The 15,146-nt window shown below is 39.0% G+C and overlaps 1 protein-coding gene across 1 annotated transcript; it reads left to right on the top strand.

Moving 5' to 3' along the window:
• Window positions 1-12,013: 12,013 nt before the first annotated feature.
• On the top strand, window positions 12,014-13,507 carry LOC125833335 (uncharacterized). Its single transcript, XM_049512476.1, has 3 exons — window positions 12,014-12,068; window positions 12,944-13,233; window positions 13,295-13,507. The coding sequence occupies exons 1-3, from the start codon at window positions 12,014-12,016 to the stop codon at window positions 13,505-13,507; spliced, it is 558 nt and encodes a 185-aa protein (XP_049368433.1).
• The last annotated feature ends 1,639 nt before the right edge of the window (window positions 13,508-15,146 follow it).

Below are 15,146 nucleotides of genomic sequence, written 5' to 3'. Positions count from 1 at the left end.
TAAAATCCAAGGACCTGAAAAGAGACCCCTAGCAGCCCCTATTTTCCCCCCAAGTTTCCTCCCTTTCTTGTCTATTATTTGGAGCATATATGCCTGTTAGGTGCCATTTGAAGTCTTGTGTTTTCCCTACAAGACTACAAGAAACCGAGTACATTCACACACTGCTCAGTTTCCCTTCCCAGTCCCTTATATCCCACATTATCACAATGCCTCCTCTAGTCCCGCTAGCTTCCAGATGAACATAATCTACCTACTTATTCCCCCAAATATCTCTAACAGCTTCTGTGATGTCCCCGCTCAGTTTGGTCTCTTGTAGACAAACAACATCTGCCTTCCACTCCTTCATTATTTTCCTTATGAGAGCCCTCTTCCTGCCACAGTTTAATCCCCTCACATTCCATGTCACAACCTTCATCATCATTGATCTTTGATTGCCAGATATCCCCTTTTACTTCTAGAACCCCCTTTACTTCTAGAACCATAGCTCCAAAAACGACTATCTAATTCTAGCCCTTTTAATTCATACATCCCCTTCTTCTTTACAGTCTCATGTGTCCCCTTGTTTAGTGACTTGTTTTTTCCCACCTTCAAGAATAACTCCTTTGCCTTTTCTTCATGACCTTTAAAGTCCACCCCAAGCTTTGTACTCAGTTGGATTATATATTGCTGAATCCACTCCTCAGTAGTGACTTCGTATGCACTTCCTTCTCCTAACAAAAGATTCTCTGCTGGAATTTGCATATTTAGAGGAATTGCATCCTCCTCCACTCTCTCTGTTGCATTAGTCTAGTCTTTTATCAGCATGGCTGCCAAGTCTCCTTCTCCTTTTTGCATTGGCTGGTTTGCCATTATTGGTTCTTCAAACTGGTCTAATGAAATAATCGTAACAACCTTCTTCTTGTGTTGTATCGCTCTTTCTTTATTGAGAATATTCTTTTGTGAGTTGCAGATGTTGGCCTGTATTTCTATGTCTATTATGTCCTCTTTATGGGCTTTGGGAATTTTTACTTGCTGATTCAAATTAATTGTGCTTAAAGTTTGGCCTGTTCGTTCAACTCTTCTAATAGAACCCGCCACTGCCCATAGTGGGCCCTTCTCCTTCCCCTGCTGCCCACTTGAAATTGAGTTTGAAATTAATCCACTTTTTGATGTTCCCATGTGTCCCCCCTTATATCTGTTGGATTTTTATCAACCCTAATTAGGATTTCCATCCTCCCACTATCCTCTGGTCTGAAGCTTTTCTCTGTCTCATCACTTTCTCTGATCTGATGGTGACCGGTGACTCCACCCAGATCGGGATTGTGTATACATAACCATCACTAGTACGTTCTATCTCTCTCGGAACTTTCTTCCCGTCTCCATGGATCTTGATTCGAGCCTAATGAAGATGGTTCTTAAGAGTTGTTTCTGCCTCTGTTTCGATGAAACCGCTGCACCGGTCGCCGATCTGCTTGAACATCTTGTTCGACCACATATTCAGTGGTAGCCCTAAGATCCTTATCCATGCCCAGTCCCTCCTTACCTTTTCCGGCCAGCTTCCCGTGGTTGGGTGTTGCGCCCAAACACACACGCAAGTGTACGTGGTCGTGCAAGTATTAAAGTGACTCTTTTTAAGAGCCGGGTATCGTACCCACATGGACTCAAGATTAGAATTATTCAATCTTTCCAATACTTTCAATTTGGAACAAGCGTTATCAAAACTAGTGAAGCGGATTTTTGTGTAATTAATAATCGACTTATAAACCTAAATAATGCGATTCAATTTCAAAAAGGGTTCAAACAATGACTAGGAGAATTCCAGGGCTGCAACTGACTTAAGGATTGATGCATACTATCTTGTAAAAAGGATATTGATCAACTATCGAATCAAAGATCACAATGGTAACTATATGATTATTGTTTGTCGATTCTCATCGCCTACGATAATTGGCAGCCTAACTACATCGTTGAGTGGCGATAGGCTGAACCAATTACTGAGCATTACGATTTCGTCCTGTCTAATAACCGAGCAAGGCCTCTAGGTATATCCCTATCCTAGATACAAATCAACTCTAAATCTAAGAGAAAATTGCTCCTTTTGCCCCCACATTCTATCCTCCTATTCCGAGTTCAATTCAGACAAGGCATTTATTTCTGTGGTGGTCAAGCACGAAATACTAAAACAAGAACAAAAGATTGATTCATGTGATAGCTAACCTCAATCCATTAAACTCAATAAAACACAATCATCCAGTAGCCACAACCCTAGAACTAGGGAAATTAGCTACTCATATCAAGATTTTCAATTATGCAATGTTTAAATAACATAAAGAGATCGAATAGAGAATAGTTTAGGAATGAACCCTAAAAACAGAAGAAAAAGCTCCCAAAGTCGTCGTTCTTCAAAACCCAGAAAAAGAATAATGATAAAATAAAAATCTGAGTCTATTTATATTTAATCGAAATTGGCCAAATCTGGCAAAGAGGTCCGCGACGTGGAGAGCCTTCAAAAATCTAGTTGTTGACGAACATCTCTTCTCCGCGACGCGTGCCTGATACAGAGTCTTTTGCCTCCAACTTCAATTCTTGAACAAATAATAAATTCCCTCTCCGCGACGCGGAGGGGATACGTAGATGCCTTGTTCTTCATTTTCGTTCTCCTTTCTTGTTGCCCTTTTGCTTGGATCCTCTCTTGCTTCCCAGTGCCTGCTTCAGTGCTCGTTTCTTTATTTAATCTCACCTACACAACTAATCATATTGGTTAGTCTTCATGAATTCATATGACTCGACACTACTAACAATTAGTAAAGATGGTTCCAAACTTGGCCAAAACACGGGTGTTATTTGGTTCTTAAACATACAAATACGCCCAAGATCATTGGGTTCCACCAATTAAGCTTCAGCTTCATCTTTTTCGAGATCCACTCTCCAGATTGGACATGTTCTGCAATTTTCTTTGAAGGGAGTTCAAAGAGGAATTGTCCATCATTCATTGCGAAAACACCAACTCCAAGGGCATTCTTCCAAGTGTTGCAGGCCCACCTCCTTACATCATTTAGAGTTTGCAGTTCCTGTGTTGCCTGAAACTTGTTGACTAAACAAATCTGCTTAGAAGGTCCTTTTCTCCGGCTGCTGAGCCTCCGATGATCCTTATATTATCATGGTTTGTGTGTAGCAGTGCCTTCTTTGAAGCATCAGTTGTCCACTTGTTGTTGGAGCAGGCCTCTTTGAAGGATGAGGTCAACTTAGGCATTGTTGATGTCTGAATCTACTGCGTTCTCTCTGGCTCGTATACGAAATTTGCCACTTTATGTGCTATGTTCCCTCACCCCCCTTTGTATGTGCTCTCTGGTGTAATATTGATTTTCTTTGACCTTGAATAGCAATAAAGCTTATGTATCTACCATTCTCATTGTACTTGAGTGTGCGGAAGAATTCAGAGAAGTGATCCTTCATTCTCCATCTCTTAATTGTATTTCCATGTACTCTTGAAGCTTCAATAAAAATTGCCACCAACCACTTTAAAACTTTAAGGCTAATCTCAACTCTCCGCATTAAGTTCCTGCTACGTTCCACCCTTTCGTACCAAGAATCTGCCCCCGAGCTGCATTTAGTGATATCGTGTGACTTGAATCATGCGTTGTAATATATTGTGTTGCCCTCCATTATGGGGCAGACCCACGTGGGTTCCAGGGTGTTTACCCGAACCCCCTCGGCAAAAAATTACACGGTATATATAAGGTAAATTTTCTGTATTTTTGTAGATATATATATTTTGAACCCCCTCAATAACAAAGAGAAATTGATGGTGCAGTGGCAAATACCCCCTGAAATTAAGCTTCATGTCTCCAGTTCGATTCCCTATGATAGCGTTTTATTTTTTTCTTTTTTAGTTTTAGTTTTTTTTTTTTTTAATTTTCAGTTCTGTTTTTCAAGTTTTTTTTTTAAAAAAGTGCTAAAACTGTGGTTTTAAACCCAAAAGAATTCAAGGGTCCCATTTCTAAAGGCTTATTTACACATTTATACTTTTATTTTTCGAACCCCCTGAACGAAAATTCTGGGTCCGTCACTGCCCCCATTACTCGGGATCCGGCGCTGTCGTCGGGAAAAGAACCCAGGAAACAACCAAAACTATAGTAAAAACCTTTAACTCCTACGTCTCGTAAATTGTGCCTGAGAGCATTTTCAAAATTTTGAGGTTTTTTCCGTGAGTTCCCTTTAAGATGGAAAGAAACCTTTCGGGGTTTCAATTGATTTGCACGGAGCAATTGAATCCAGTTATTTCCTGCCAAATCTCATGTCCCTTGGTATATTTGATAGGACTACCTAATTAACATGGTTAAAAGCTTTTTGTATGTCTGTTTTGCATATTAACCCTGGAACCTATCCCTTCATTATATAGTTCACACTCATTTGCAATTAAGGCAACATCCATTAAATGCCTCCATTTAATAAATGGCATCTGCTGTTTGCTTTATGCACCACTTTCTTAAAAATTTCAGCCAAAAGCTTTGGGATTATCTTTTACTCATTGGCAATTAAGCTAATAGGTTTGAATCCTTTAGCTCTTTGGCCTCACTCTTCTTAGGATCAGTACCACATGTGCGGCATTGAAGCTGTGAGAAATATAGGAGAAAAATATTATTGAATTGTGTCTACGTTATTACATTGAGACCCTATTTATAGATTAGGGTGTTCATGGTTCGGTTTGGATCGGTTATTAGTTAAAACGAAAACCAAACCAATTTAGTTGGTTTCTAAATTTCTAAAACCAAACGAAAAAATAACCACCAGCTTGGTTATTGTCGGTTTGGTTCGTTTTTTTTTCCAGTTTTAAAGTAATAAATTTTTTGAGGACATACGTAACTCGATAGACACAGACACTTAGTACATGAACAATCCACAAGAAAATTAATGTGGATTTAATTAAGCAACTAAACAATACTAGAGTTATTATTACACGAACAAAGTGATTCAATTAAGAGAAAGTGTGACTATCTTATGTGAGGTAGGGTAGGTAAAGACTAAAGTAATGAATTTTGATGGTCTTGGACTTAGGGTTGTAATAGTTGAGCTAAAATTTAACTGTTGGGCTTGAGAAAATGGTAAAGTTAAAGACGTAAATTAATTAAAAATTTAACAAAATATTTATATTTTATTTATGAATAATTTATAAATAATTATATAATTTATATATATAATTTCTCGGTTTGGTTCGGTTATTTTTGCGGTTTTTTTTAGTAAAACCAAAACAAAACCAAATCGTATCGGTTTTTAAAATTTAAAACCAAACCTAACCAAACCCAACCAATATCGGTTTTGTAATCGGTTTGGTTTGGATTGCGGTTCGATTTGGTTTTTTAACCATGACCATGAATAGCCCTAGATACTACATTAAACTCATTTTCCAACTAGAATTTCTAGTCCTATTTCTATTCTAAATAGGATTATAATACTTATTCCTATTTTAACACTCCCCCTCAAGCTGGTACTTAGCTTGTTACATATGTAATTAATACGAGGACCGGTGAGGGACTTGGTGAAGATAATTGCAAGCTGATCATTTGACTTCACAAATTTCGTAACAATATTTCCCGAGAGTATCTTTTCTCTAACAAAGTGACGGTCCATCTCAATGTGCTTAGTCCTTTCATGAAACACTAGATTTGATGCGATATGAAGGGCCGCTTGATTATCACACACAAGTTCTATCTGATCGATTTCTCCAAATTTTAGCTCTCTCAACAACTGTTTGATCCAAACTAGCTCACAAGTTGCTACAATCATTGCCCAATATTCTGATTTTGCATTAGATCAAGCAATCACACTCTGTTTCTTACTTTTCCATGACAACTAATTACCTCCTACTAAAACACAATATTCAGATGTCGAACGTCTATTGAGGGTGATCCTGCCCAATTAGCGTTTGTATATCTAGTGATATGATCATGGCCTTGATCCTCGAAGAGTAGTCTTTTATCAGGAGCTGACTTTATATATCGTAGAATATGAACATCTGCATCTAAATTACTATCACAACGGGAAGTCATAAACTTACTTACAACACTCCTAGAACAAGAGATGTCATGTCTAGTCACTGTGAGATAATTCAACTTTCCAACCAGCCGTCTGAACGACTATACCTTTTAGGATTATGAGTGGCTCCCCCTGTCCCGGAAGGAGTTTAACATTCAGATCCTTAGGAGTGCTAATGGGTTTACATTCCATCATTCTTGTCTTCTCAAGAATGTCTAAGGCATACTTGCGCAGAGAAATAACAATACCTGCTATGTAAGTTTTGCTGAATGAGTGCTCTCAAATGAGAATTCTTCCATTAAATAGAGAGAATTCTGATCTACATGCCTAAAAATCTGCTATATATCCCTAAATATATGCTATTCCTAATTGTAGTATCTCTGAAAATATGCTACATTAACCTATGCTATTTCCTATCATCATTACACAAATATTTAGAGTTATTACATAGATATGTACAGATATTTAGAATCTATCCAATCATGCTAACATCCCCCCCACAAATTGATGTCGGTGGATCAAAAAGCATCAATTTGCCTACCAAAAACTGATGACGTCGGGCCATAGACTTTGTAAACACATCAGCTATTTGAAGATCACTAGATACATGTGGAAGAGTAATGACTCTCTTATCTATAGCTTCTCTGATATAATGGCAATCCACTTCAATGTGTTTGGTCCTTTCATGATAAATTGGATTAGTAGCAATCTAAATAGCACTTGAGTTGTCAACATGGAGAGGAATAAGATTAGATTAAGGAAATTCAATTTCTGCAAGTAAACCACGAAGCCAAACAATCTCAAAGCACGCAGTAGACATTGCTCGATATTCAGATTCGGTGGAAGATTTTGATACACGGTCTTGCTTGTTGCTCTTCCGAGATATCAAGGAATCTCCAAGAAACATGCATCAACCCGTGACAGAGCGACGAGTATTAGGACATCCAGCCCAATCAGAATCCCTAAAGTGTCGTTTGGTAGAGTGTATAAGAATAATGCTAAATAGAGTGTATTAGTAATGTTTGCATTAGCAATGCATGTATTAGTTATGCTTGCATTAATTATACATAGATTATGCATTGTTTGGTTTGATGCATTAAAAATAGTATGTATGGCATTAAAAAAATTATTTACAAAGATACCCTTGACTTTTATGGTGGAAAAGATGTAAAAAAGGTTTTGAGGGGTAAGTGGGTCTTTTATCATATTAATGCATGCATTAAAACCATTGCTTTGCTAATACCTAGAAATCCATAGTATTAACAATGCACTCCTTAATACACAATAGAGTGTATAACTAATGCAAGCACTAGTTATACATAGGTTGAAAAAGAGTACCAAGCAAGGTACTAGTAATACACAAGGCTAATACATGCATTATTTTTCCTAATACACTCTACCTGTTAGGAATCGGCTTTTGAACTGCAGTAAATTTAATTTTACTGCCTATGTTTTAAGTAAGACTTGGTCAATTAGTTGTTAGTCATGCTTTCCTATTATTTAGGAGTGGCTAAGTGAACTGCTAGATCGTGTGTTATTGTTTTTTTTTACTTTTCATTCTAGGCTCTTATATATCTAATCTGAAGCATTAATAAAAATTATTCTTCTTCTGCTTCCATTCTTTTTTCTCTCTCTCGTCTTTTTTGTTTTACGCATTGACTTGAGCCTTGGGGTTTGCTCCCTTTCAAGGTCTCAAGTTCGAAACCCACTGGGTGCAAACAATTTCTGAGGGCCATCGGACTGGGTAAAAACCTGAATTAACCGTGGTGCACTTGCGGGAAACTCCTTGCCGAGGGCCTGTGCACCCCCGGGATTAGTCGGGGCTCAAAGAGACTCGGACACCCGGTGCAAATCAAAAAAACAAAAAACAAAACAGGTAGCTTCAAAGGAAACTACCCTCCTTGTAAACATTACGGCAAGATCGGACACGCACCTTTCAAGTGTTGGAGAAGGCCTGAAGCTAAGTGCAGTAAGTGCAATCAGTTTGGGCATGAAGCAATCATTTGTAAGAACAAAACTCAGCAGCAGGATGTAGATGCTCGAGTTGTAAATGAACAGGAGGAGGATCAACTATTTGTTGCATCATGTTTTGCAAGCAATGTTTCTAGCGAGTCGTGGTTGATTGATAGCGGATGCACAAATCACATGACTCATGATAAAGAACTCTTCAAAGAATTGAAGCCTACTCGAGTTGCTAATGTTCGAATAGGCCATGGTGGTCACATTCCAGTAAAAGGAATGGGAACTATTGCAGTTGAGACACAAGCAAGTACAAAAACAATAACAAATGTTCTTTATGTACCAGACTTGGACCGAAACTTGTTAAGTGTTGGTCAATTGTTAGAAAAAGGTTTCAAACTTTATTTTGAAGATAAATATTTCTTGATCAAGGATCCCTCAAGGCAGGACTTGTTTAAAGTCAAAATGAGAGGAAAAAGTTTCTCATTAGATCCATTTGAGGAAGAGCAGATGCTGTATTCAGCAAAAGAAAATGTCGCTGAGTTATGGCATAAGAGACTCGGGCACTATCATTATCAAGGGCTTGTCAAGATGCAAAAGTTGAAGATGGTGGAAAGCTCACTTGATCTGGAAGCAAATTCCACTGAATGTCATGCCTGCCAATTTGGTAAGCAACACAGAAAGCCATTTCCAAAATCAACCTGGAGAGCCTCACAAAAGCTACAACTAGTTCACACTGATGTCGCAGGGCCTCAAAGAACTCCATCACTACAAGGTAGCATCTATTATGTTCTTTTCATTGACGATTTTACAAGAATGTGTTGGATTTTTTTCTTGAAATCTAAGTTAGAAGTTGCTGGTGTATTCTGGAAATTCAAGAAATTGGTGGAAAATCAAAGTAATTGTAAGATTCAAGTTTGAGGTCTGATAATGGGAAGGAATACACTTCAACGAAATTTGATTCATTCTGTGAGGAGGCCGGCATTGTGCATCAGCTTACAACACCATACACACCAGAACAAAATGGTGTTAGTGAAAGAAGAAATAGATGGATAATGGAGATGGCCAGATGTATGTTGCATGAGAAGGAGTTGCCTAAGATATTTTGGGCAGAGGCAACAAATATCGCAGTTTTTATGCAGAATCAACTTCCAACGAAAGCTTTGAAGGATAAAACACCATTTGAAGCTTGGTACGGGTTTAAGCCTTCACTAAGTTTTCTTAAAGTGTTTGGTTGTGTCTGTTTTGTTCATGTTCCTCAGGTTAAACGTGACAAACTTGACAAGAAGGCAATCATAGGCATCCATGTGGGTTACAGTGGAGTTTTTAAAGCCTACAAGGTCTATCATCCTCAAACAGGAAAGATGACAATTACAAGAGATGTTCATTTTAGTGAGAACGAACAGTGGGACTGGAAGAACTCTCAGAAATCAGGAAAATGCTCTCTAGAAGCAAACATCCGCCCTCCTGAAGAGCAAAAAACAGAACACTGACAGCAAGAACTAGAAGATGATCATCCAGTCAAGGGGAGAAGATTGTTGTCAGATATCTATCAGAGGTGTAATGTCACCATCTATGAACCTGCTGGTCCCGTAGAAGCTTTTCAAGACCCAAAATGGAAGAAAGCAATGGAGGAGATCTTTATGATGGAGAAAAATAAAACTTGGGTGCTGGTCGACAAACCTAAAGATAGAAAAGTCATTGGTGTGAGATGGGTCTACAGAACAAAGTTAAATTCAAATAGTTCCATCAACAAATACAAGGCGAGGCTTGTAGTTAAAGGGTACACACAAATTTATGGTGTTGATTACTCTGACACTTTTTCTCCTGTTGCAAGATTAGACACAATCAGATTGCTACTGGCAATAGCAGCACAAATGGAATGGAAGGTGTTCCAACTCGATGTCAAATCTGCCTTCTTAAATGGCATACTGGAGGAGGAAATATATGTCGAGCAACCATTAGGATTTGTGAAACACGGTGATGAAGACAAAGTCTATCCGCTAAAAAAGGCTCTGTATGGCCTAAAGCAAGCACCAAGAGCTTGGTAAAGTAGGATAGATGATCATCTGTTAAGCTTGGGCTTTGAAAAAAGCTTATCTGAATCCACTTTGTATGTAAAACATAAAGACACTGATATACTTATTATGTCGCTTTATGTTGATGATCTTCTGGTAACAGGAAATAATACAAGGCTGGTTGAGGAGTTTAAAGAAGAAATGATGCAAGTTTTTGAAATGACAGATCTTGGTCTTATGACCTATTTTCTTGGAATGGAGATCAAGCAAAGCAAAAGTGAAGTGTTCAATTGCCAGAAGAAATATGCAAAGGAAATTCTGAAGAAATTTCAAATGGAGGAATGCAAGTCGATGAGCACGCCGATGAATCAAAAAGAGAAGCTCTGTAAAGAAGATGGAGCCGACAAAGTTGATGAAGGTTATTATAGAAGCTTGATTGGATGCTTAATGTATCTCACTGCAACGAGGCTTGATATTTTATTTGTTGTAAGTCTCCTATCTCGTTTTATGCATTGTGCAAGTGAAATGCATTTAAGAGCAGCAAAAATAATATTAAGATATATCAAAGGTACTATTGACTATGGTGTAAAGTTTGAGAACTGTCCAAGCTTCAAGTTACTTGGATTCTCAGATAGTGATTGGGCTGGATCCGCAGATGATATGAGAAGTACCTCTGGCCATTGTTTCAGCCTAGGTTCTGGAATATTCTCATGGTCATCTAAGAAACAGGAAATTGTTGCACAATCAACTGCAGAAGCTGAATTCATAGCAGCAACAGGAGCAGTAAACCAAGTCTTGTGGCTTAGAAAGATCATGCATGATTTACATTTGGAACAGAAGGAAAGTACTTTCATTCTTGTCGACAACCAGGCAGCTATTGCAATCTCAAACAATTCGGTGATTTACAAGAAGACCAAGCATTTCAACATCAAGTTCTATTTCCTGAGAGAAGTGCAGCAAAGGGGAGAAGTGACTCTAGTCTACTGCAAGTCTGAAAATCAGCTAGCAGATCTGTTTACTAAGCCTTTACCGATCAACAAATTCGAGCTTCTTAGACAGAAAATTGGAGTTTGCAGTATCCAAAGCAAGGAGGAGTGTTAGGATTCTGCTTTAGAACTGCAGTAAATTTAATTTTACTGCCTATGTTTTAAGTAAGACTTAGTCAATTAGTTGTTAGTCATGCTTTCCTATTATTTAGGAGTTGTTAAGTGAACTGCTAAATCGTGTGTTATTGTTTTTTTTTTACTTTTCATTCTAGGCTCTTATATATCTAATCTGAAGCATTAATAAAAATTATTCTTCTTCTGCTTCTATTCTTTTTTCTCTCTCTCGTCTTTTTTGTTTTACGCACAATCTTTGATTTCCCTTTGTATTATTTAGCTTAAACAGGTTTTTAAAACCTTCACTACCAAACGACCCCTAAATGCATTAAGTTGAATCTCAGAACCACTTGGAAAGAATAATCCATGAGTAGATGTTCGCAAGAGATATCGAATGATGCGACAGACAACCACCAAATGTAGATGGCGGGGAGCCTACATAAACTGACTCACTTGTTGACTGCAAAAGAGATATCAAGTCGAGTAATAGTAAGATAATTTAGGCTCCCAATTAATTGCCGATACAAAGTTGGATCAGGAAGAAGATCTCCTTCCGCACGACAATATTTTACATTCAATTCCAATGGAGTATTTACAGAGGAAGATTCTTGAAGACCAGCCAAAGCAATCAATTCCTGAGTAGTGTGTTGGTTCAAGAACACACCTAAAGAATTATAATGAACTTCTAACCCCAAAAAGTATGTAAGAGTACTAAGGAATTTCCTTTCCTCTTACAACCACAAATGTTATGGATGGTCTTGTCTCTGTATCCTCCTTTTGTCCTTGCTTGTCCATTTTGGCTCGATATGACACATAGAACTCCCCTACCATTTCTGGAAAATATTGATCCCGAGGAATTAAGATGGTGATCCACTCACGTTTCTCAGTTTGAGTTGATATGTTGGGGACGTCTTTCATTAAATGACTCAACATCCAGAACTGCTTCCTGCAAGATGCCTGTTGGTTCCTGCGGGATGTTAGTTCCTTTGCCGGTGTGCTTCAGTGCTTTTTTTGGGGCTTCAAATCCATCAAACTTGCTTTTTTCAAGGAATGGCTGCATCCTAGAGAACTAGGGCCTAAAACCCCTTCAATTGCGTTTGTTAAAGAATGACAAAAGTCCCACATCGGTTGTTAATGAGATGGGTGGACTCCTTATAAGGCTTGGGCAATCCTCCTCCCTTTGAGCTAGCTTTTGGGATGTGAGTTAGACCTAAGACCTAATTTAACATGGTATCAAAGCAGGGCTTGTTTCACCCGATGTTGGGGCCCTCAAAATCAAAATTGCCCACGCACTAGATGCTAAGCACTGGGCGTGAGGTGGGGTGTTAAAGAATGACAAAAGTCCCACATCGGTGGTTAATGAGATGGGTGGACTCCTTATAAGGCTTGGGCAATCCTCCTCCCTTTGAGCTAGCTTTTGGGGTGTGAATTAGGCCTAAGACCTAATTTAACAGCATTAAAACAAGACAATACTTTATGAATTTGGGTCTAATGAGTCGACAATACTTTATGAATTTGGGTCTAATGAGTCGGTAAAATACCAACTCATCAAAGGTTTAGCTTTTTCGGTATGGGTGATAGGGTGTGCTTCTTTATTTCTAGTGAAGTCTTTTGAATCAATCGATATTAGTGAAGGTCCATTCAGGTGGTTCTTGTTCAAAGAGTTCAACAGTTGGTTTATAAGTAAGATCAAGATCAACGAAGACTTTCTCAGATGGGTCGGCAGTGTGATGAAGTTAGCATGCAGAGGTGTCGGGGACCTCTACAGAAGATAGGGTCGACTGAGGAAGGGGATTTATTTAGAGTTAATCAGAATCTTGTTTGCTGATGACACACTGATCTTCTGTGAAGCTGAGAAATCCCAAGTGCAATACCTTAACCTCACTCTTATGCTTGTTGAAGCCATGTCAGGACTCCACATTAACATGTCTAAAAGTATTATCTACCCTGTTAATGAGGTCCCTGACTTGGAGAATATGGCAGACATCAGGTGCTGCTCAATTAGATCTTTTTCCACTGCCTATTTGGGGTTACCACTGGGTGCTAGTTACAAATCAGTTGGGGCTTGGAGTGGTATTGTGTCAAAGTTTGAAAGAAGATTGACTTCCTGGCAACAACAATATCTCTCAATAGGGGGTAGGGTAACGCTCGTCAATAGTGTCTTGGATAGTGTTCCCACCTATTTTATGTCCCTCTTTTAAGGTGCAAAAACATCTTGACAAGATTAGGAGAGACTTCCTCTGGGAAGGTAATAGTAAGGACCACAAATTCCACCCTGTGAAATGGGCCAAAGTTACCAGGCCAAAGCAGTTTGGAGGCTTAGGGATTAAAGACCTGGCATTACATAACAAGTGTATACTAAGAAGTGGCGTTGGAGGTACAATCAGGAGACAACTGGTCCATGGAAGGAGGTGATCCAAGCAAAATTTGCTAGCACTCGTCACTGGTGCTCGAATGAAGTCACAATCCGTTAGCACAGGGGTTTGGAAAGCCACGAGGAAGTTGTGGGAGGTCTTCTATAGCACTGCTACTCTCAAAGTGGGATGCGGGGAGTACATCCAGTTTTGGAAAGGCACATGGCTGGTAACATCTCTCTTATGAATGTATTTCTTAGAGTATTTCAGATTGCCTCCAATCCAGAATCAACCATCTCTTAGTGTTGGGAAGAATGTGTGACTCTGAGGAGAAATTTAAACGATGGAGAGTTGGAAGAATTTATAGCCCTCATGGCCACCATCCAGACCAGCTCAGTCCACAGCCAAAGCAAGGATAGACTCACTTGGGGAAGTAACAGGGATGGCACCTATTTGGTCAAAGAAGGCTACTTACATCTAAGCTCAAGGAAGACACTTATTGATCTGTGGCTCTGGAAACTTCTCTGGAGAACTAAGATGCCTCCAAAAGTGATCTGTTTCAGCTGGGTCAGTCTTAATGGTTTTTGCCTCAAAAAGTGACCCCTTTCCTCTCTTAAGGCTAGATGTTTGATTAGTCTTTTTAGTTGGATCAACCACTCCTCTGTAATTACGGTTAAATCATTCCTAGAATTTATCAGCTCCATAGATCTTGATAGTTATGATAGCTTTTTTTTGCCTTCCTGGGAGCTGGTAATCTCTTTGTAATGCTTGCATCTTCTTGATGCTTTTTGTTAATGATATCCTTCTTATTTCATCAAAAAACGGAAAGTTAGGAAACATTCTTTTTCTGTCTTCTCTCCACAGAGGAAGGAAAGCACCGCCAAGCCAACCAGAAAGCAGAAACTGCATGAGGTAAGACTAAAAGGAAAGACCTGGAACTCTTATCTAAGTCCCGGCAAACTGGAATTTTCCAGCACACATCCAGACAATGGTGACCACCAGGACAACTGCAGAGATTTTTGCTCCCACTTCAAGTGCCAAATCAGAATGTGTTCTGCCAGTTTCCTGGTTGGAAACTCAAAACAGGAATTGATGGTCACACTTTTTAAATACACCGATTGAGTTTCCCCATTTGCCCTAAGCCTATCTTCAAATAACTGTTTGGTTTCGGGTCTCCTCTCTGTCAAAATGTCCCACTAAGCATGCTCTGAATTTCTTTATCAGGAATTTCCGCTGCTCCATTAGCTTGATGTTGCTCCTTTCCCCTGGATCTTCAATGATTTTTCCAGCACTAGCTGTCCACCTGTATCTATTAGTTTCTTCAACATCGGTTGAGTCCACCACTAGAGGTTGTGATTCTGTTATAATGTGATCCCTTCTATAAATATGACTTTTAATTTTGTATGCTGGCTCGTCCCATCCTGTATTGAGTGCTGTTTCTGGTAGTATAACAGTGGATCTTTTACTCCCCTGTTCTTTCTACAGTTAATATAAATCTGCCGAAGTCATTAAATTTCTTTACACAAAAGTAGTTGGCTTGATGGTCCTTGAGCTTCCACCTTCTGACTTCCTTGCCTCTAACCTCTGATACCTTGTGTAATAAATGGCATATCCAGGTCATAACTTTCCAGGTGATCATCATTCTTTGGAGCAAGTTGTTCCTTGTTTCCATCTGGTGATAACATGTTCCCAAAAAATAA

This window comes from Solanum verrucosum, unplaced genomic scaffold (assembly GCF_900185275.1).
Source record: "Solanum verrucosum unplaced genomic scaffold, falcon-dt-bn FXZP01000274.1, whole genome shotgun sequence".
NCBI lineage: Eukaryota > Viridiplantae > Streptophyta > Magnoliopsida > Solanales > Solanaceae > Solanum > Solanum verrucosum.
The sequence above is the reverse complement of the archived record's forward strand: the minus strand, read 5'-3'. Positions and strand labels throughout refer to the sequence as shown.